At 47.2% G+C, this 24,070-nt stretch overlaps 1 protein-coding gene across 5 annotated transcripts in view; it reads left to right on the top strand.

Moving 5' to 3' along the window:
- SLC25A17 (solute carrier family 25 member 17) overlaps positions 1-24,070 on the top strand; it is a 502,099-nt gene that overhangs the window by 249,746 nt on the left and 228,283 nt on the right. For all 5 annotated transcript variants that reach the window (XM_063940362.1, XM_063940358.1, XM_063940361.1 and 2 more), the window contains one exon: positions 21,889-22,040. In XM_063940362.1, coding sequence (XP_063796432.1) covers positions 21,889-22,040 — 152 coding nt within the window. The remainder of the gene's footprint in view (positions 1-21,888; positions 22,041-24,070) is intronic.

The raw sequence follows: 24,070 nt of genomic DNA, 5'->3' as shown, positions 1-24,070 counted from the left end.
TGTACCGGAACCTGGGAGGTTGTATCAGACCCCTGGACATGTAAGTAACATGAATAATAACTGCCCGAAGGCGTGACCACGACAACTTAGATAAAAGTCAATGATGTTTATTATGACAACTCCGCAACACAGCAGCAGTAAAAGAAAACGTAAAAGTCAGCAAATAATAAATACAGTTCCTGGGTACTACAGGATGGCAGGAGCCACAGGGCACTGGTAGTGTGAGATAGTTCTTATGATCTTCTAGATGGAAAGTCCTTACCAGGCCCGACTGTAGCAATGGAGATAACCCAGGATTGTGCCAGCTGGTGTTCCAGGAAAAGCTGGGTTGCTGAAGGTAAAACAGCTGCTGTGGATACTGGCTGGAACCAGACTGTTGTTAGCACGGAGTGGATACTGGCTGGAACCAGTTAAATAATAAATGAACTTGGGAGCGATGAAATATGAACTGAAATGTAGAACTTGAGAGCGGAGAAATAATAATACCGGTGGAGAGTGGTAAAGTGTAGAAAGGACACCGGCCCTTTAAGGGAAGCTGTACTCTGCTGGAAGCTGAGCTGGAAGCAGGTAATGTTGTAGCTGGAAACAGATGAATCCACAATGGATTGGAGAGTCAGGCTACACCGCAGGTGGAATGCTGGTGCGGGTCTCTATGGTGGAAGTCTTGAGACAGGAGCTGGAACCTGGAAGACAATCACAGGAGAGAGACAAACAGGAACTAGGTTTGACAACCAAAGCACTGACGCCTTCCTTGCTCAGGCACAGTGTATTTATACCTGCAGCAAGGAAGGGATTGGCTAGGCAATTATGCAGATTAACAATACTGACAACAGATTGGAGGAAATGATCAGCTGACAGAATCCAAAATGGCTGCGCCCATGCAGACACTTGGAGGGAAGTTTGGTTTGTAATCCATGTGGTAATGAAAACAGTAATGGCGGCGCCGGCCACTGGAGACAGGAGACGCCAGGCTGACAAGTGCACATCCAACCACGCGGACACAGCGGAGGCCGCGGCTGACGTAATCGCCACTCTGACACTCTGCATGCAGAAGCTCAGGGACGGCGGCGGAGGCCGCGGGAGACGCCATGCCAGATGTAATAAGGCGTTACTGTGACAGCGTCTCAGAGAGACAGGAGAGGATGCAGGAATGTGAACATTAGGATAACAGATGGGATCCGGTCCTGGAGCGCTGAGCCAGCCTTAGGAGGCATCTGATGGGTAAGAAATGGCGTCCAGATACCCGGATCGTGACAGTGGGGAGTCAGACGCTCTCCTGATCTCCCCTCCCCTCGGTTCATGACCAGTTTCCGCTGAGTCTCCCCCCATGAACTGATTCCTCGCTTCCGTCTCAGGCGGTGCCAGAGGGGACTGATCGTAGCATAGGCGGCTGCATCAGTGTTCACTATGCACTACCACGAGCGACCCGTTTGCAGCATAGGTGGCTGTGTGACCACTGTGTCTGTGTTCACTGAACGTTACCGTGAAGAGACTATGTCGCAGCATAGGCGGCTGTGTGACAGGTGCATCTGTGTTCACTGAGCATCTGTGTCCGCTATAGGTTCCTGGAGTGGCAGTGTACACTAGTAGCGTCTTGATCCACTCAGCGTTCGCTAACGTATTGAACGATCACTGGAAGCGAGGTGAGTCTCCCTGTATGCTACTCTACTGAATATGGGCTATACAGCACTAAATTTCTATCTACTTTTTCAGTATGAATAGTTAAGTGCCTATTGCATATTAATCTGTGTACATTTACTGTGGTTTTCTTCGCATTGTGTCTGAATACGTTTGATCTGTTTATACAGGATTCAGTAAATGTTCGCCTACATACTTTAAAAAGTGTTTGTTGTTAATGATGTGCTCATATGACTAATATACAACGTGACTGACTGCTAATGTGATTGCTGACTTTAATATATGTTTGTCAGTTGTTTCTTCTGATCCTCAATGCAGGTGCATGGGTAGGGTCAGATTGATATCACTTTAGAGGGTTAAAGTGATTACAGTCACAAATTGTGTAGTACACTGTGAAAGTGCTGATTATCATGTCTAAGAGCGGCAAAGGTGACAAAGGTACACTTACAGCAACACTCATAATATGTTTGTCTTGCAAAACTGTATTATCCTCTCAGGATCTGGTTCAGGACAGTTTGTGTAAATTGTTTTGCTTTTCAGCAGAACACAAGGCAGATCCCAGTACAACATCAGGTACAGATGAATCCACCTTGGGCTACGTTTGCACAGACTTTGTCCAGTATAGCTGAACGGATAATTCCTGCAGCTTCTGTACCAGGTATAGGGTACCCATACATGCAGCTCCCTACCTACGGTATATAATTTCCTCCAGCAGCTTCTCAAATGAAACAAGCTGATAAACCGATGGTAAGTAAATCTTCACCTTCACGGGCTACACATGACGATTCATCGGAAGATGAAAGCTCAGTTTACTCTACTTCGACATACGAAGAGGAGGAAGGAGGTCTCAGCTCAGTCGATATAGCTGAATTAATTAGAACAATGAAGGCCATTCTATCCTTAGAAGATTCAGCAGAGCCTGTGTTAAACACCAAGGCACCTGTGTTTAAACGTCCCAAAACAGTTAAGACTGAGTTTCCAGGGTCAGATCAGCTGACGGAAATCATGGAAGAGGCTTGGGTAACACCCAACAAAAAATATAGAATTCCCAAAAAATAGGATTCCAATTATCCTTTTCCAGCCGGGGACTGTTCAAAAAGGGAGGTGGCTCCTAAAGTAGATACGCATGTGATTCGATTAGTGCGAAAATCTGTATTGCCTTTGCCTTCAACATCTTTAAATGTTGTCACGGATAGAAGAGTGGATAGTTTTCTAAAAAACTGTTTTTCCCTCTCTGGAGCAGTCATAAGGCCGGCCATGTCTTCAGCTTGGCTAGCAAAGGCAGTGGCTGCCTGGGCTGATGCATTGGAAGGTGATATTTCATCAGCTTCTAGTGAGCAAAAATCCTATATAGCCCATATTAAACAGGCTACAGTATTCTTGGAAGAAGCTGCATTAGATATGGGTACTATTGCTTCTAGGGCATCAGCTTCAACAATAGCTGCTCGCAGAGCAGTTTGGATGCGTACATGGAACGCTGATTCAGAATCTAAGAAGGTTTGGAATCTTTGCCTTTTTCTGGAAATATTCTGTTTGGTAAAGAATTTACATATATTCTGTAGTCAGAAGCAGACTCCAAGAAGGTCAAGTTTCCTTCCATATATAACCCCAAACCTAGGGGTCCGGTTTTCCGGCCCTTTCAGTCTCAAGGAAAACCAAAGGGAAAAAGAGATCGTAAGCAGCCCCAATACAATAAGTTTGGTAAGTCAAAAAAGCATTGGGCTACTAGAGGTACAGCTTCCAAACCAGAAAATAAGCCATCAGGCTGATGGTGCGGTCCTCCTCCTGGGGGACCCCAGGGTAGGGGGCTGACTTCTTCAGTTTGCACAGATCTGGCGGCAGTCTACAACAGATGTCTGGGTGCAAGAAGCGGTATCTCTAGGTTATATGTTTCACTTCAAGAAGCACCCTCCTCAAAGGTTCTTCTGCAGCAGCCCATCTTGGGTAGAGACAAAGGCCAGGGCTTTGCAAGAGGCAGTTCAGAAATTGCTTTAGTCAGGAGTAGTCATTCCAGTAACCCCTGCACAACGAGGACAGGGTTTTTACTCCAACCTATTTTTGGTTCAGAAGCCAAATGGGTTATTTCGTACCACTCTCAATCTCAAAATGCTAAACAAATATATTTGGATACCAAGGTTCCACATGGAGACGTTACGCGCCATAGTTTTGGCCATGGAACCAGGGGATTATATGGTATCCCTGTATATTCAGGATGCTTACCTACATGTTCCTATAGCACTGTTCCATCAGTGTTATCTCAGGTTCCCTATCCTCCAGCAGCATTTCCAGTTCCAGGCCCTTTCCTTTTGGGTTAGCCACAGCCCCCAGAGTATTTACCAAGATTATGGTGGTTATGGCAGCTTATCTTCGCAAGCAGTGGATAAGAATTTTTCCATACCTCGATGACCTTTTAATCCTGGCACAATCACAGGAATTGCTCCTGTGCCATTTCCAACAGACAATACCATGTGTACAGAGGCACGGGTGGCTTATAAATTGGGCAAAATCACCTCTGGTGCCATCACAACGGATGACTCACTTGGGGGCTGTACTGGATTCAGGTCTGCAGAAAGTTTTTTTTACCTCTGAACAATATATCCAAGGTACAGTCAAAGATTCAGGACTTGTTACACAGTCAGAGGGTATCCATTCACGCAGCTACAGTATGCGAGTGATGGGGTTGATGGTATCAACATTCGACATGGTGGAGTATGCACAATTCCACTCAAGGCCTCTGCAGCGTCTGATTCTGGCCAGATGGAATGGAGTACATCAGACAATAAAGAAACAGACGATGGTACTTCCAGTAAAGGTAAGAGTCATTAGCCTGGTAGTTACAGACATCCCATCTAGACAAAGGGAGACCCTTTTGGATATCAGATTGGGAGATCCTGACAACAGATGCCAGTCTTCAGGGCTGGGGAGCAGTGTCCAGAAAATTATGGTTCCAGGGACAATGGACCAGAGATGAAAGTTGTCTGCCAATAAACCGGTTAGAACTTCGGGCCATATCCATGGCAATGATTCAGGCAAAGTACATTCTTCAAGGAAAACCAGTCCAGATCCGCTCGGACAGTGCGACGGCAGTAGCGTACCTCAACCATCAGGGAGGAACTCGCAGCCAAAAAGCAATCAAGGAGGTAAGTCACATACTAAAGTGGGCAGAACTCCATCTTCCAGCCTTGTCCGCAGTGTTCGTTCCGGGAGTCCTAAACTGGGAAGCAGACTTTCTCAGTCGAAACACCATTCAAGCAAGCAAATGGACTCTACACCCGGAGGTCTTTCAGACTCTAGTAGACAAATGGGGGTTGCTAGACATAGATCTCATGGCATCCCGTCTGAACAACAAAGTTCCCGCATACGGGTCAAGAACAAAGGATCACGGAGCAATTTTTGTGTACGACTTGTCAGTGAAATGGGACTTCAATCTGGCTTATCTGTTTCCTCCGATCACACTGTTACCCAGGGTGGTGAGGAAAATAAAGCAAGTAAAGGGTGCCATGATTCTAATAGCTCCGGCCTGGCCCAGAATGCATTGGTACACAGATCTGCAGAGAATGTCGATGGACGCTCCATTTCTGCTTCCTCAACGTCCAGATCTACTGATGCAGGGTCCCTGTTATCACAGACATCTGATTTGACTGTCTTTGACGGCGTGGCTCTTGAAACCTCTATCCTAAAGTCAAGAGGATTCTCTAAACAGGTAATTCAAACAATGCTCAGAGCAAGGAAACCCTCCTCAGCTCGTATTTATCACCAAATATGGCAGGCCTATATTCATTGGTGCAGTGAAGGAGGTATGGACCCGAAATCATTTAGATTTTCCAGGGTCTTCGCATTCCTTCAGGCAGGAATGGATAAAGGTTTGAAGGTGGCTTCCTTGAGAGTGCAGGTATCGGCATTGACTGTATGGTTCCAAAAGAAAATTGCCAATATACAGGATGTGCATACTTTTTTCCAGGGAATGCTGCGCATTCAACCTCCCCTTGTTCCACCTACAGTACCATGGGACTTATGTTTAGTCCTGAAAGCCCTTCAAGTTGCCCCATTTGAACCACTCAACAAGGTGGATCTTACATGGTTGACAGCAAAAGTACTATTTCTACTGACTATGGCATCAGCTAGAACCGTATCAGATTTAAGAGCGCTGTCATGTCGTTCCCCATTTCTGATTTTTTTTCCAGATAAAGCAGTTCTCAGAACTAGGTCTGGGTATCTTCCGAAGGTGGTGTCTAAATTCCACCTTAATGAAGAAATTGTAGTCCCGGCTTTTCAGGTCTCAGGACTTTCTGTGGGAGATGCGTCGCTGGACGTAGTCCTGGCATTACGGATCTACGTGGATCGTACCAGTGCCATCAGAAAGACAGATTCTCTCTTCGTTCTCTACGGATTTCACAAGTGAGGATGGCCTGCTACTAAACAGACGCTGGCAAGATGGCTTCGAATTACGATTTCAGAAGCATATTCTCAAGCTGATCTCTCTGTTCTGGCTAATGTCTCTGCTCACTCTACTCGTAAGGTAGGTCCTTCATGGGCAGCACAACATGGTGCTTCAGCAGAACAGATATGAAAGGCGGCCACATGGTCTTCCATTAACACATTCATTAGACATTATGCCTTGGATACTTTTGCCTCTCATGACGCTGAATTCGGGCATAAGGTTCTCCTGTCCAATCAGGAGCGTCCCCACCACTAAATTGCTTTGGGAAATCCCATTGTTATCCTGTGGATAACCTGTGGACCCTGCCGGAGAAATATACGTTATGGTAAGAACTTAATGGTAATTTATATGTTATTAATTGTTAAAGAAATATATGTTATGGTAAGAACTTCCCGTTGATAACGGTATTTCTCCTAAGTCCACAGGGATCCCACCCTGACGCACTTGATTTGAGGATCCTTCTACTCACTAACCTCTTCCTTCTTGTATGGAAGGGTATGCATATGTGTTCTTCTCGCCTGATTATGGCTTTACATGATGATCCTGCCTTGTGCTTTGGAATACAACTGATTTGCCTGAGCCAGTGGGCGGGATATATGGACGGGCCCGTTGCATCCTGGGAGGCCAGAAAGTTTTTGATCGTTTGGTGCAAATCCGCTGTCGCTCCATCATATCCCATTGTTATCCTGTTGAACCTGTGGACCTAGGAGAAATACCGCTATCAACGGGAAGTTCTTACCATAACATATATTTCTTTTACGTCCTAGAGGATGATGGGGTCTACATTAGTACCATGGGGTATAGATGGGTCCACTAGGATCTAGATCTTGCAAGACGACACGGATACCAACTCTGACACGGCAGACGTGATGGGGACGTGCTCAGGGGGACCGCATCTCTTGCAAAATGGGTGCAGTTGATGATAGAGGCTGTTAGAGATGTGTTGAATATTACTGACACCTGAACAGGTTGAGGAGGCTTACTTCACTGACAATAAGAAAGCCTCGCTTACCTTCCCTGTGTCCAAAGAATTAAATGCTATATTTGAAAAAGCATGGGAAAATCCAGAGCGAAAATTCCACATCACTAGGAGGGTTCTGGCTGCTTTCCCCTTCCCTGAGGAGGATAGAAAGAAATGGGAAAACCCACCCATAGTGGACGCGTCTGTATCCATACTCCCAATAAAGGTGTTTTTACATGTCCCAGGATCAACCGCCTTAAAGGAGCCGGCTGATCGCAAGATTGATACTACGCTCAAATCCATATACATGGCTTCAGGGGCGATACTCCGTCCTACTATTGCCTGTGCATGGATTTTCAAAGCTATAGTAAAGTTATCAGGCGCGTTACTTGAGGACTTGGATACGTTAGATAATAGTGACATTGAATTGTTTCTCCGTAACATTCAGGATTCTACAGGTTTTATGGTGGAATCCATGAAAGACTTGGGTTCAATGGCTGCAGGAATTTCTTCCATGTCCGTCTCAGCTTGTCGAGGACTGTGGCTGCGCCAGGGGTCTGCCGACGCTGAATCCAGGAGAGGTGTGGAGACCCTACCCTACACAGGTCAGGCTCTCTTTGGGTAAGCTTTCGATGCGTGGATCTCCACGGTTACAGCGGGCAAGTCCCCTTTTCTTCCCTCAGCAGCTCCTGCTATGAAGAAACCTTTTTCTTCACCTGCATCTCAGTCCTTTCGGGTTTCTAAACCAAGAAAAACCAAACCGTCTAACACCTTCTTTAGAGGGGGCCGACCAAAATCCAAGAAACCTACTGAGGCAGGTTCCCAGGAACAGAAGCCTGCTTCAGGGGTGCCAAAGTCCTCTACATGACGGTGGACAGCGCAGCCTGGAGTTAGGGCCGGTGGGGGCGAGACTCAGACATTTCAGTCACGTCTGGGTGTCGTCCGGCCTGGACCCCTGGGTGCTAGATATTGTGTCCCAGGGGTACCAGCTGGAATTTCAAGATCTCCCTCCTAATCGGTTCTTCACATCGGGCTTGCCAGCTTTGCCGTCAGACAGGGCTACCCTACAGGGAGCCATCCAGAAGTTGGTGGAGGCACAGGTAATTGTACCAGCACCTCCTCAAATGCAGAACACAGGTTACTGTTTGAACCTTTTCGTGGTACCGAAACTGGATGGTTCGGTCAGGCCCATTCTGAACTTAAAATCACTAAACCCCTTGCTGAGTTCAAAATGGAGTCTTTAAGGGCAGTGATATCAGGTCTGGAGGAGGGGGAATTCCTGGTATCCCTGGATATCAAGGATGCGTACCTCCACATTCCGATTTGGCTACCGCATCAAGCTTATCTCCGATTCATTCTGTTGGACTGTCATTTTCAGTTCCAGGCCCTACCATTCGGCCTCTCCACAGCACTAAGGGTTTTCACCAAGGTGATGGCGGAAATAATGGTTCTCCTCCGCAGGCAGGGGGTGAACTTAATTCCGTATCTGGACGATCTGCTGATAAAGGCATCGTCCAAGGAGAAGCTGTTTCAGTCAATAGCTCTCATGACCCAGCTTCTCAAGGAACATGGTTGGATCCTGAATATCCCAAAATCACATTTGGAATCAACCAGGGGGTAAATTTACGAAGATAGGAGTTCTATTTAAGATGGGATGTTGCCCATAGCAACCAATCAGATTCTACTTCTCATTTATCTAGCACCTTCTAGAAGATAATACCTGGAATCTGATTGGTTGCTATGGGCAACATCCCATCTTAAATAGAACTCCTATCTTAGTAAATTTACCCCCAGGAGGTTGTCTTTTCTGGGAATGATCCTCGACACGGAGGTGCAGAGGGTGTTTCTTCTAGAGGAAAAAGCATTGGTTATACAAACAATGGTCCGGATGTCCTGAAGCTAGCCTGGGTGTCGGTTCATCAGTGCATTCGCCTTCTGGGGAAGATGGTGGCCTCTTATGAGGCTCTGCAGTATGGGAGGTTTCACGCTCGGTCCTTTCAACTGGATCTCCTGGACAAGTGGTCGGGATCCCATCTACACATGCACCAGAGAATACGTCTGTCGCCAAAGGCCAGGATTTCACTCCTCTGGTGGCTCCAATTGCCTCACCTTCTGGAGGGCGGCAGGTTCGGGATTCAGGACTGGATCCTTCTAATCCGGGGTTGGGGCGCATTCACTCAAGGGGAAGCCTTCCAAAGAAGGTGGTCAAGTCTGGAAGCCGGCCTGCCGATAAACATTCTGAAACTAAGAGCCATATACAACGGTCTTCTCCAAGCGGCCCATCTTCTGAGAAATCTGGCCGTTCAAGTACAGTCGGACAACGTAACGACAGTGGCTTACATAAACCGACAAGGCGGAGCGAAGAGCAGAGCTGCAATATCAAAGGTAACAAGAATCATCAGAAAACACGCGTTGGCGCTGTCAGCAATCTTCATTCCGGGAGTAGACAACTGGGAAGCGGACTTCCTCAGCAGACACGATCTCCATCCAGGGGAGTGGGGTCTCCATCCGGAGGTGTTCAAGGAGGTAACAGATCTTTGGGGCGTACCCCAAATCAACATGATGGCCTCTTGTCTCAACAAGAAGCTTCGGCAGTATTGTCCCAGGTCGAGGGACCCGCAAGCAGTGGCGGTGTATGCCCTAGTGACTCCGTGGGTGTTCCAGTTGGTGTACGTGTTTCCTCCACTTCCAGTCATTCCAAGAGTTCTCAAACTCATAAGGAGAACAGGAGTTCAGGCAATCCTCATTGCTCCGGACTGGCCAAGAAGGGCTTGGTACGCAGATCTTCTGGATCTACTGCTAGAAGAGCCGAGGCCGCTCCCTCTTCGGGAGGACCTGCTGCAGCATGGGCCGTTCTCCTATCAAGACTTACCACGGCTACGCTTGACGGCATGGAGGTTAACGCCAGATACTAGCTCGGAAGGGCATTCCATACAAGGTTAATTCTACCCTGGTACAGGCTAGGAAAGGAGTAACGTCTAAACATTACCATCGTATTTGGAAAAAATATGTCTCTTGGTGTGAGCCCAAGAAGTTTCCTATGGTGGAGTTTCAACTGGGATGGTTTCTCCTCTTCCTGCAAGCAGGTGTGGATATGGGCCTGAGGTTAGGATCCATAAAGGTCCAGATTTCGGCCCTATCCATTTTCTACCAGAAACAGTTGGCTGCCCTTCCTGAGGTCCAGACTTTTTTGAAGGGAGTTCTGCACATCCAACCTCCCTTTGTACCGCCTACGGCGCCCTCTACAGGAGGTTGAGGTCAAGTTTCTCACGTAGAAGGCTGTCACTTTGTTGGCCTTAGCTTCTGCTAGACGTGTGTCGGAGTTGGGGGCTTTGTCATGTAAAAGCCCATACTTGATCTTCCATGAAGATAGAGCTGAGCTTCGGACATGTCAGCAGTTTCTTCCAAAGATTGTGTCGGCATTTCATATCAACCAACCTATTGTTGTGCCAGTTGCGACTGACTCCACAATTTCATCGTTGCATACTTGGACGATCTCCTTATAACGGCTCTGTCCAGAGTACAGTTAATGGAAAGCATCAGCCATACAATACGTCTTCTCACAGATCATAGGTGGAATTCTCAATCTGCAGTGCAGAAATCTCACCTAGAACCTACGCAGAGGCTTTGGTTCCTGGTAATGTTTCTGGACACGGTGTCTCGGGAAGTGTTCCTTCCTATGGACAAGGCACAGGCAATTCAGACGATGATTCGTTCTATTCATAAGCTGAACAAAGTCTCAGTACATCTTTGCATACGCCTACTGGATAAGATTATGGCCTTCTACGAGGCAATTCAGTACGGAAGATTCCATGCGCGACCATTCTAGCTGGATCTGCTGTACAAATGGCCAGGGTCACATCTGCACATGCGCCAGATGATATGCCATTAACCAAAAGCCAGGATTTCCCTCTTATGGTGGTTGGGGGTCGACACTTCGAAATTCAGGATTGGATTCTGTTGACAATGGTTGCGAGCCTCCAAGGTTGGGGTGCAGGGACCCAAGGGGCTAGATTCCACGGTAGGTGGACGGATCAAGAGGCTCTCTTCCGATATATGTTCTGGAACTCAGGGCGATTCACAATGCCCTACAGCAGGCTTTTACTATCCTTCAGTATCGGGCCATACAGGTACGGTCAGAAAACCACCGACTGTTGCGTACATGAAGGAGGTCCTAACAGCAGAGCTGCATTGACAGAGGTGTTCAGAATACTGCTCTGGGCTGAGCGAAATGCCAAGGCCATTTCCGTCATACTCATTCTGGGAGTAGACAATACGGAAGCAGACATCCTCAGGTGACACGGTCGGCACCCGGGGAAATGGGGCCTCCACCCACAAGTTTTCAGCAGATGTTTCATCGGTGGGGCTACCAGCAACTCGACATGTTGGCTTCTCGGCTCACCAAGAAGCGTCTGCCTTCCTGTTTCAGGACGAGGGATCCACAGGCCGCAGCAGTAGATGCTCTGACGCCGCCGAGGATTTACCAGTTGGTGTATTTGTTCCCTCCAATTCCTCTACTTTTTAGAGTTCTCGAAGGACTTAATGGAACAGAGTTAAGGCAATTCTGATGCCCCAGACTGCCCCCCCCCCCCCTGCTTGGTATGCAGACCTCCTGGCAAGGTCACTCGAATATCCCTGGCCTCTGCCAATGCAGGCTGATCTTCTTACACAAGGGCCGTTAGTCTATCCAGACTTACCATGGCTACGTTTAATGGAATGGAAGTTGAATGGGAGGTTTTTGTCAGGAAAGACATTCCCAGCAAGGTTATCTCAACTATGATCCAATCCGGGCAGATGGTCGCGTCAAAATATTACCATCGCATATGGGAAACATGTCTCTTGGTGTAAGGGTTGACTGTATTCTGTTGTGGATTTTCGTCTGGGATGTTTCTTGCACTTCCTGCAGGCTGTTGTGTTGGGCCTACGTTTAGGCTCCATAACAGTTCAGATCTCAGCCTTGTCCTTTTCTTCCTGAAAAAAAATAAACAAAAAATAAATAAAAAACTGGCTGTTCTACCAGTAGTTCAGACGATCTTGAAGGGTGTCCTTCATATTCGACCAGCCATGGTTCCTCCCATGGTGCCTTGGGTTCTCCAATTTGGTTCTGACCTTTCTGCAGTCGGATTGATTTGAACCTTTCCACAAGGTGGACATGGAGTATTTGACGTGGAAAGCTATCATGTTGTTGGCCTTGGCATCTGCGAGGCATGTTTCAGAATTAGGGGCTTTATCCTGTAAGAGTCCTTCTCTGGTGTTTCATGAGGATAAAGCCGAGCTCAGAACTCGGTAGACATTCGTGCCTGAGGTTGTGTCGGCATTTCATATCAATTTGCCGATAATGGTTCCAGTTGTCACTGGCGCCTCTGTTACAACAAAGTCCTTGGACGTGTTCGGGCTTTGGAGATTTATGTCCAGTGGACAGCTCGTCTCCGTAAATCAAACTCTTTTTTTGTTCTCTATGATGCTTCACAGATTGGTTGTCCTGCTTCGAAGCAGTCTATTTCATGTTGGGTCAGGCTTACGATCCAACGAGCTTACTCTTCGGCGGCTTTGCCGCTGCCGAGGTCTGTTCGGGCCCACTCCATACGGTCAGTGGCTTATTCCTGGGCTGCTGCCCGGGGTGTTTCGACTTTGCAGCTTCTTGGTCGAGTACGAACACATTTAAGTCTTACAGGTTCGACCCCTTAGCTACTGAGGACCTTCAGTTTGGTCAATCGGTTTTGCCGGGGTCTCGGCACTCTCCCACCGGGTCTGGGAGCTTTGAGACTTCCACATGGTACTAAGACCATCCCATTATCCCCCAGGATTTTTAATACCTTACCTGTAAATCCTTTTCTCGTAGTCCGTAGGGGATACTGGGCGCCCGCAATATTTTCCTGCAAGAGTTGTTCTTGTGTGTTGGTAGTTGGGTCTTCTGTTGCTGTCCCTATTTTCAAGTTGTGGTTAGTGTTGCTATCCTCTTGTTTTGTTGTGTGCTGGTTCGTTATCTCACCACTTTCTTGTCTATTTTCCTCTCTCAAAGTATGTCCGTCTCCTAGGGCACAATTTTCTTAGAGTCTGCAGGAGGGGCATAGAGGGGAGTAGCCAGCACACTCTGAAGAAATTTAAAGTGCCAAGGCTCCAGTGTACCCCATCTATACCCCATGGTACTAAGACCACCCCAGTATCCCCTATGGACTACGAGAAAAGGATTTACTGGTAGGTATTAAAATCCTATATTTTTTTACCAAGCTAACCTCTCCCTATTGAGCACCAGCTGCATTTGATTTGTGCAACTTTCATTTTGTAATTCTAGACAGTGTCCAGCCTGTATAGTACTGCAATGAATTTGGGTGTAGTGTTTATCATAAAAGTCAGTATTATTGTTTCTGTGACCGTGTCTCGGGAAAGTCAATTTGATGTCAATAACATGCATTTCTGGCATTCCATAGTAATTGTCAAATCAATTGATTGTGCTTACCGTAAAGATAACATGCACTGTCCAGGGCTGTGCTAGACTGTTCCATTGCCAGCATCCTATTCTGCTTGATCTTGTAAACCCTGCATCGTTTGCTGTGGTGTGGGTAGATTTGAGACCTAGCTGTGGTCTTGTGGCTGTAGTCTCCGTTTTGTTCTTTGTTGTGGCCAGCAACAGCCATGGAAATAAACAGAGGTGAATCTGGATCTTATTCTGCTCATTAAGCTGCTTCCCGTTTTCTTCTAAAATTTAGTCTGTACTCTCTGACAGTTGTATAAGTATCACCAAACACAAAGTTATAGGAATATTATGTGCGCAATAATTAGCAGCTGGTAGTGTCTCAGAATCCTCCGAGGTCTCCTTCACCCCTCACCAAAACAGTGCACAGAAAAAATTTGGAAAATGAGACTTAACTAGCGCTTCTAGTCACTCGGCTGGTACTTATAGTCCAGGAGTGGAGAACCTTTTTTCTACCAAGTGCCATTTGGATATTTATAAAATCCTTCGGGGGCCATACAAAAATTATCAACTTAAAAATGAGCCTGCCCCCAGTAGATATGCCCCCAGTCAGTAGTTAGGCCCCCAGTTAGTAGTTAGGCCCCCAGTAGATATACCCCCAGTCAGTTGTTATGCCCCAGTAGGTATGCCCCCAATAAGTATGCCCCCAGTCACTTGTTATGCCCCATTAGATATGCCCCGTCACTTGTTATGCCCCATTAGATATGCCACCAGTCAGTTGTTATGCCCCATTAGATATGCCCCCTAGTAGCGACGCTTACACACACACATTAAAAAAAAAAAAAACAATACTCACCAACCCCGCTCCTGCTTCCGGACCGTTGCCCTTGTTCTTAATTGTGCATGGAGTAAGGGTAAAATGTATGTGAATATAGCTGAAATATATTGAAAAAAAGGCTTAATAATTAATAAATAAATGAAATGGCAATATTCATTACCCAATAACGATGAATTTGAGATCTTTCCATAAATTCTGATCTCTTTGAGTAGTCTATTGCCTGTGGCTCCCTGCAGGATATTCCTCCTAAATATTCCTAGTATATTCACATACATTTTACCCTTACTCACATGCACAATTAAGAACAATAATGGTTTGAATGTGTCAAATTTAGGAGAAAATATTAATTTATTTTCTCTGACGTCCTAGTGGATGCTGGGTACTCCGTAAGGACCATGGGGAATAGACGGGCTCCGCAGGAGACTGGGCACTCTTTAAAGAAAGATTAGGTACTATATCTGGTGTGCACTGGCTCCTCCCTCTATGCCCCTCCTCCAGACCTTAGTTAGAATCTGTGCCCGGCCAGAGCTGGATGCACTTAGAGGGCTCTCCTGAGCTCACTAAAAAAGAAAGTATTTGTTAGGTTTTTTATTTTCAGTGAGATCTGCTAGCAACAGAGTCACTGCTCCGTGGGACTTAGGGGAGAGAAGCAAACCTACCTGCTTGCAGCTAGCTTGTGCTTCTAAGGCTACTGGACACCATTAGCTCCAGAGGGATCGAACACAGGGCTCGACCTCGATTGTCCGTTTCCGGAGCCGCGCCGCCGTCCCCCCTGCAGAGCCAGAAGACGGAAGATTCCAGAGAAAATCGGCGGCTGAAGACTCCGGTCTTCAATAAGGTAGCGCACAGCACTGCAGCTGTGAGCCATTGCTCCCACAGCACACCACACGCTCCGGTCACTGGTGGGTGCAAGGCGCTGGGGGGGGGGGGGGCGCCCTGGGCTGCAATTTGTATACCTTACTTGGCAAAATGCACATAATACAGTTCTAAACTGTATATGTGCCTAATCCCCCGCCATAAATATTATAAAAAAAGCGGGAGAAGCCCGCCGCTGAAGGGGCGGGGCTATCTTCCTCAGCACAGCCAGCGCCATTTTTTCTTCACAGCTCCGCTGGAAGGACGCTCCCCAGGCTCTCCCCTGCAGTATACACTACGGCAGAGGTTCCCAAACTGTGTGCCGTGGCTCCCTGGGGTGCCTCGGGACACTTGCAGGGGTGCCCTGGGTTGGTGGTCCAGGACCAATTCAAATTATTCATGGTCAATATAATAGGCAAATCCAGTGCTGGTGGCTGCCAGTCATAAAATATGTGGCCAAACAGAAGCAAATCTTGTCCCTCACCACACAACTGACCCTAAGGATGACATATAAACGCGATCTACTTAATGTAATATTTCTTTCAAAATTTCTCAATAAGAAATTTTTGACCTAGGGGTGCCGTGAAAAAAATTCTGATATTTTAGGGCGCCGTGATTAAAAAAAGTTTGGAAACCACTGCACTACGGAAAGGGTAAAAAAGAGAGGGGGGGCACATAAATTTAGGCGCAATTGTGATAATAAGCGGCTATTGGGGGAAAAATTCACTTTGTATTAGTGTAAATCCCTGTGTTATATAGCGCTCTGGTGTGTGCTGGCATACTCTCTCTCTGTCTCCCCAAAGGACTTTGTGGGGTCCTGTCCTCAGTCAGTGCATTCCCTGTGTGTGTGTGCGGTGTGTCGGTACGGCTGTGTCGACATGTTTGATGAGGACGCTTACGTGGAGGCGGAGCAGGAGCCGATAAGTGTGATGTCGCCCCCTGCGGGGCCGACACCAGAGTGGATGGATATGTGGAAGGTATTAACCGACAGTGTCAACTCCTTGCATAAAAGGTTCGATGACGTAACAGCTTTGGGACAGCCGGCATCTCAGCCCGCGCCTGCCCAAGCGTCTCAGAGGCCATCAGGGGCTCAAAAACGCCCGCTACCTCAGATGGCAGACACAGATGTCGACACGGAGTCTGACTCCAGTGTCGACGAGGATGAGACAATTGTACAATCCACAAGGGCCATCCGATGCATGATTACGGCAATGAAAAATGTGTTGCACATTTCTGACATTAACCCGGTTACCACAAAAAAGGGTATTATGTTTGGGGAGAAAAAGCAGCCAGTGTCTTTTCCCCCATCTGATGAGTTAAATGAATTGTGTGAAGAAGCGTGGGGTTCCCCAGATAAGAAACTAGTGATTTCTAAGCGGTTACTAATGGCGTACCCTTTCCCGCCAACGGATAGGTTACGCTGGGAGACATCCCCTAGGGTGGACAAGGCGCTCACACGCTTATCAAAAAAGGTGGCACTGCCGTCTCAGGATACGGCCGCCTTAAAGGAGCCAGCAGATAGAAAGCAGGAGGCTATCCTGAAGTCTGTGTATACACACTCAGGTACTATACTGAGACCTGCTATTGCTTCAGCATGGATGTGTAGTGCTGCAGCAGCATGGTCTGATTCCCTGTCAGATAACATTGATTCCCTTGACAGGGATACTATTTTGCTAACCATAGAGCATATTAAAGACGTAGTCTTATATATGAGGGATGCACAGAGGGACATTTGCCGGCTGGCATCTAGAATTAATGCAATGTCCATTTCTGCCAGAAGAGTATTATGGACTCGGCAGTGGACAGGTGATGCTGATTCTAAAAGGCACATGGAAGTTTTGCCTTATAAGGGTGAGGAATTGTTTGGGGACGGTCTCTCGGACCTCGTGTCCACAGCAACAGCTGGAAAGTCGACTTTTTTACCTCAGGTTCCCTCACAGCCTAAGAAAGCACCGTATTATCAAGTACAGTCCTTTCGGCCCCAGAAAGGCAAGCGGGTCAGAGGCGCGTCCTTTCTGCCCAGAGGCAGGGGTAGAGGGAAAAAGCTGCACCAGACAGCCAGTTCCCAGGAACAAAAATCCTCCCCTGCTTCCACTAAGTCCACCGCATGACGCTGGGGCTCCACGGGTGGAGCCAGGTGCGGTGGGGGCCCGTCTCCGGAACTTCAGCGACCAGTGGGTTCGCTCACAGGTGGATCTCTGGGTTCTACAAGTGGTATCTCAGGGATACAAGCTGGAGTTCGAGACGTCTCCCCCTCGCCGTTACCTCAAATCAGCCTTGCCAGCTACTCCCAGGGAAAGGGAGGTAGTACTGGCGGCAATTCACAAGCTGTACCTCCAGCAGGTGATAATCAAAGTTCCCCTCCTTCAACAGGGACGGGGTTACTATTCCACAATGTTTGTGGTACCGAAACCAGACGGTTCGGTGAGACCCATTCTAAATTTGAAATCCTTGAACACTTATATAAAGAAGTTCAAGTTCAAAATGGAATCGCTCATGGCGGTTATTGCAAGCCTGGAAGAGGGGGATTTTATGGTATCACTGGACATCAAGGATGCTTACCTACATGTCCCCATTTACCCACCTCACCAGGAGTACCTCCGATTTGTGGTACAGGACTGCCATTACCAATTCCAGACGTTGCCGTTTGGTCTGTCCACGGCACCGAGGGTATTTACCAAGGTAATGGCCGAAATGATGATACTCCTTCGAAAGAAGGGAGTTATAATTATCCCGTACTTGGACGATCTCCTTATAAAGGCGAGGTCCATGGAGCAGTTGTTGGTCGGAGTAGCACTATCTCAGGAAGTGCTACAACAGCACGGCTGGATTCTGATTATCCCAAAGTCGCAGCTGGTTCCTACGACGCGTCTGCTGTTCTTGGGTATGATTCTGGACACAGAACAGAAGAAGGTGTTTCTCCCGGAGGAGAAGGCCAAGGAGTTGTCATCTCTGGTCAGAGACCTCCTGAAACCAAAACAGGTGTCGGTGCATCACTGCACGCGAGTCCTGGGAAAGATGGTAGCTTCTTACGAAGCAATTCCCTTCGGCAGGTTCCATGGAAGGATCTTTCAGTGGGATCTGTTAGACAAGTGGTCCGGATCGCATCTTCAGATGCATCGGTTGATCACCCTGTCCCCGAGGGCCAGGGTGTCTCTGCTGTGGTGGCTGCAGAGTGCTCATCTTCTCGAGGGCCGCAGATTCGGCATTCAGGACTGGGTCCTGGTGACCACGGATGCAAGCCTCCAAGGTTGGGGGGCAGTCACTCAGGGAAGAAACTTCCAAGGACAATGGTCGAGTCAGGAGACTTCCCTACACATAAATATTCTGGAACTAAGGGCCATTTACAATGCCCTAAGTCAAGCAAAACCCCTGAAATCACGTGATAGCACTGTCAGCAGTGTTCATTCCGGGAGTGGACAACTGGGAAGCAGACTTCCTCAGCAGGCACGACCTCCACCCGGGAGAGTGGGGACTTCATCCAGAAGTCTTCCAGCTGATTGTAAATCGTTGGGAAAGGCCACAGGTGGACATGATGGCGTCCCGCCTCAACAAAAAGCTAAAAAGATATTGCGCCAGGTCAAGGGACCCTCAGGCGATAGCTGTGGACGCTCTAGTGACACCGTGGGTGTACCAGTCGGTTTATGTGTTCCCTCCTCTTCCTCTCATACCAAAGGTACTGAGGATAATAGGAGAGAGAGGAGTAAGAACTATACTCATCGTTCCGGATTGGCCAAGAAGAACTTGGTACCCAGAACTACAAGAAATGATCTTAGAGGACCCTTGGCCTCTGCCGCTCCGACAGGACCTGCTACAGCAGGGGCCCTGTCTGTTCCAAGACTTACCGCGGCTGCGTTTGACGGCATGGCGGTTGAACGCCGGATCCTGATGGAAAAGGGCATTCCGGTTGAAGTCATTCCTACGCTGATAAAAGCTAGGAAGGATGTGACAGCAAAACATTATCACCGCATATGGCGAAAATATGTTGCTTGGTGTGAGGCTATGAAGGCCCCAACAGAGGAATTTCAGCTGGGTCGATTTCTGCACTTCCTACAGTCAGGAGTGACTATGGGCCTAAAATTGGGATCCATAAAAGTCCAGATTTCGTCCCTGTCTATTTTCTTTCAAAAATAACTGGCTTCACTGCCTGAAGTTTAGACGTTTGTTAAGGGAGTGCTGCATATTCAGCCCCCTTTTGTGCCTCCAGTGGCACCTTGGGATCTCAACGTAGTGTTGGATTTCCTAAAATCACATTGGTTTGAGCCACTTCAGACCGTGGAGTTGAAGTATCTCACGTGGAAAGTGGTCATGCTTTTGGCCTTGGCTTCGGCTAGGCGTATGTCAGAATTGGCGGCTTTGTCATGTAAAAGCCCTTATCTGATCTTCTATATGGACAGGGCAGAATTGGGGACTCGTCCCCAATTTCTCCCTAAGGTGGTATCAGCGTTTCATTTGAACCAACCTATTGTGGTGCCTGCGGCTACTCGGGACTTGGAGGATTCCAAGTTGCTGGACGTAGTCCGGGCCCTGAAAATCTATGTTTCCAGGACGGCTAGAGTCAGAAAAACTGACTCGCTGTGTATCCTGCATGCACCCAACAAGCTGGGTGCTCCTGCTTCTAAGCAGACTATTGCTCGCTGGATCTGTAGCACGATTCAACTTGCACATTCTGCGGCTGGACTGCCGCATCCTAAATCAGTAAAAGCCCATTCCACGAGGAAGGTGGGCTCTTGGGCGGCTGCCCGAGGGGTCTCGGCTTTACAACTTTGCCGAGCTGCTACCTGGTCGGGATCAAACACGTTTGCAAAATTCTACAAGTTTGATACCCTGGCTGAGGAGGACCTTCAGTTTGCTCATTCGGTGCTGCAGAGTCATCCGCACTCTCCCGCCCGTTTGGGAGCTTTGGTATAATCCCCATGGTCCTTACGGAGTACCCAGCATCCACTAGGACGTCAGAGAAAATAAGAATTTACTCACCGGTAATTCTATTTCTCGTAGTCCGTAGTGGATGCTGGGAGCCCGTCCCAAGTGCGGACTTCTGCAATACTTGTATATAGTTATTGCTTAACTATAGGGTTATTGTTCTGAGCCATCTGTTGAATGAGGCTCAGCTGTTGTACATACTGTTAACTGGGTATAGTTATCACAAGTTGTACGGTGTGATTGGTGTGGCTGGTATGAGTCTTACCCTGGATTCCAAATCCTTTCCTAGTAATGTCAGCTCTTCCGGGCACAGTTTCCCTAACTGAGGTCTGGAGGAGGGGCATAGAGGGAGGAGCCAGTGCACACCAGATATAGTACCTAATCTTTCTTTAAAGAGTGCCCTGTCTCCTGCGGAGCCCGTCTATTCCCCATGGTCCTTACGGAGTACCCAGCATCCACTACGGACTACGAGAAATAGAATTACCGGTGAGTACATTCTTATTATTCAAACTTCCAGGCAGCCAGATCACTGTTTCTATGCCTACTTTGAAAATAATTTTTTAAGAATATATGAATAAAAGTTAAGTTTTAACTATTTCATCTGAACATTTAAAAGAGTGCGCCACACACTAAGTCTCTACAGGTGTTTAATCCACTAGTGGTTTTCACCGATCCTTTTCTTCCCTACATATTGTATAAGTATGTATCAGCAGTGGGAGGCAGTTACGTGACCGGCGGTCAGGAGACAGCCGGTCACAATACGGACGCCGGAATCCCACCCCCTTACAGTCCCAACAGTTGGCATGCTGACTAACAGGGACTATTCCCACTTGTGGGTGTCCACGACACCCATAGAGTGGGAATATAACCTGTCACTGAGCCCGCAGTGTGGCAAGCGAAGCGAGCCCACAAAGGGTTTCATTCCGCTCACCCCCCTCCTGCCGGCCATCTGCAAGCAGGGATTCTGCCATTGGTATAGTGACTTGTGGTCTCCTGACCGCCGGTCACGCGTACCGAACCCTCAGCAATTATATAGGTATGAAGTATAGCCAATGTTAAACATTTCATCTTGCAGAAACAGGGCTGGGTTTGGGTTTAATGTGGTACCTCTGCACCCACGGCTCCGCCCCCAGTTTGTCCTAATCACTGCTGGCCACAGTGATCGGGCAGCCAGTGGCAGCCCCAGCTCAGCAGTCACATAGTGTGTCCCAATAACTGTGGCCACAGTAATCGGCAACTTCAAAGACAGTCTGACCGCATCTGGTGCTGGCTGCATCTCCGCCTCCAGAGTGTGATCAGGGAGCCCGGCAGCTGCAGCTCACAGTAGCCATGGCTCTGCCCCCAGTCTCTTGATCACTGTACGCCACAGTGATCAGGGGTAGCACTCTGTTACCTTTCCTTAGTGGCTCCTATACCAGGCATCACAGTGCCCACAGCAGATCGGTGATCCACAGGAATGCCTACCCACTGCCGGAATAAAGCCTTCTTCATGCTGCTCTATATGCGAGACGTCCTGTGCATCATCCTGATGATAATATTATAATAATAATATGTATGTGTTCTAGTTTATTGGACAACTCATCGTATTTGCCCCCCACTTCATGCCATCCTGCCCTCCACTCTGTCTTGCTCCGTCCTTCACTCTACCACGGCTCTGTCCCTGCAGCTCCATCCTGTTATTGTCTTTGTTATTAGTTTGCAGAAATTTTTATCGCTATGGTGATTTTTTCTTTTATCAGTTTATTTTTGCCTAAAAGTTTATATCATTTGCCACTATAAATCCTCTTTAATTAAATGTGTTTTGCTCTCCTCTGCAGGCTTGCTCCATACAGAGGTTGGTTTCCTGTGATTTCCAGCCTCTGCTGCTCCAACTTTGTCTACTTCTACACTTACAACAGTCTCAAGACCTTATGGGCAAAGGGGAATGTCCCAAATACAGGAAAAGATTTGACTGTTGGTTTTATTGCAGGTAATTAAAAAAGAAGCGGATTGTTAAAATTTGCATATGCACTTAAAAAAATGCAGCTTGATGTTAAGAACAGCTGCAAATCACATTTACGTCTCACTCTGAATAATGCTATCTGTATTTAAGTAGGCTACTAGGGGATGGGTTTTTGCATTTTACTCTGGTCACCAGGTAATGGTGATCAGAGTAAACCAGCACTTTAGTAAATATACCCCTAATCCTTTTGGGAATAAATTCTGTATTATACTCTTAGTCACCTGGGAGTGGGATTTTATTGCATTCTGGCCAGCAGGAATTGGGGATCCATGCGGACTGTCCACTCACCAGAGAGTGAGGGGAAGTATGGCACTTCACCAGTTTTGTTCTGGTTGCAAAAATAGCTTATCCTGAAACTGTCTGGCAAGGTACATATACATTGCTTTTCTTACTGATATTATTAAGGTATGAAACTTGGGAATTTTTATTTTTATTATTTGTGGACGGCATGGTAATTCTTTTATGACTGTGTCATGGTTTCCTGTATGTTTGTTAAAGTTTATGTATTCTACTGAATTTCACATTGGATTATAATATCTGATAAGTACGTTTTTTTTTAAACATTAAGACATTAAATAAGAAATACACATTTCTGTGTAGCTTTTAGTTCCTTTGAACCAGGTGATGTAGATGTATAGAGTTACCGCAAAAATGAATGAGTTAGTTCTTTTGCCCACAGGAATAATACAGATTGTGTACTTTATGTAAGGATTATTTCAATTGTAAGGCCTAGTGTAACACCCTAAGGGTATTAGTGGATCAACAAGTATGGTTTGCTCACCGTTCTGGCTGTTCCTGGGGCTTCTTCAAGACTGTGCATGGACACAGCAGAGAGGCAGGTGGTTTCCCAATCCCAACTCAGTAAATGTCACAATAAATAAAATAAAAAAATGTCTATTTTATTATTCTGGAACTATTCTGCAATCCATGTTTAACTTGTGCGAATAGTAATAATAACAGTTCACACTAAAAACATTTCTACGTCACTTAAATAAATCAACATAACATTCACAATTTATCACTGTCAGATAATAAATTAAGAAAATAGTTACAAGTTATGTGATTGTCCTATTGTTATATGTAGAGCTTCAACAAATATATACAATGTCCCACAATCTGGATCTGTTATCCAGAGCATTTTCCTAGAGTAAGTTGGTTGCAACCACGGTGGGACCCTTTCTGTGATGGGTGCTATTGTAGAGAATTGTCACGATGTAGCAATATAAATTGTAAACTTAAATTCAGAAGTTAGGAGAGCTAAACTTTTCATCCAGCCTAGTTATAGCTGTAAGGGTTCTTAGTATAACAACTGTTGGCAGCTCTAACTTGGTAAAAGTCTCTTGCAAGTGGTGTGATGATACTGGTCAGTGCTTTATATGATGATGAAGGGCATGGGTGCATATAACAATATGTTAGTGACAACCTGGTCCGGTTGACCTAAGTAGTAGGTCTAATGCTCCGTGGCTCCAGAAGTCTCCTGTCCCACTGCTGTCACTTCTGACTGGTCCTGTTTCTGGCTCAACCCTGCCCCATGGATCCGTGCCTCCCAGCACTGCCTTACTATGTCAGCTACTGAGAGGTGGTCGGCTTGGATATTGGCTCTGCCTCCAGGTAACATTCAGCTCTGTCTCTCTGGGGCTGCTGGATCCTGGCGTGCTGTCTCTCCTACACAGCTGCTGGCACAGCATCTGTCTCTCTCCTCTGATTTACCCAGCACTCTGACTTCCAGCAGGATAACAGCAGCTGACACCCACCCACGAGTCAATCTATCACCGCTGCCACGGCCTGACAGCCGGCTGCAGCAGTGCAGCTACTCATCCTCGCAGGTTACCTCAACTTCCCAGTCCTCACTGCCACTTACTTCTGTCACCACCTGACACTGGTCATGTGACATGCTCTTTAAATCTTGTGTAGCCCCAGAGGATGCTGGGAATAATCTGCCTGTGTAATCACGTGTAGCACACACCACAGTCTCAGACGTAATAGCTTGCATAGCG

Source organism: Pseudophryne corroboree, chromosome 9 (assembly GCF_028390025.1).
Source record: "Pseudophryne corroboree isolate aPseCor3 chromosome 9, aPseCor3.hap2, whole genome shotgun sequence".
In the NCBI taxonomy this organism is placed as follows: domain Eukaryota; kingdom Metazoa; phylum Chordata; class Amphibia; order Anura; family Myobatrachidae; genus Pseudophryne; species Pseudophryne corroboree.
Note: the sequence above shows the minus strand (reverse complement) of the source record. Positions and strands in the feature narration are given on the sequence as shown.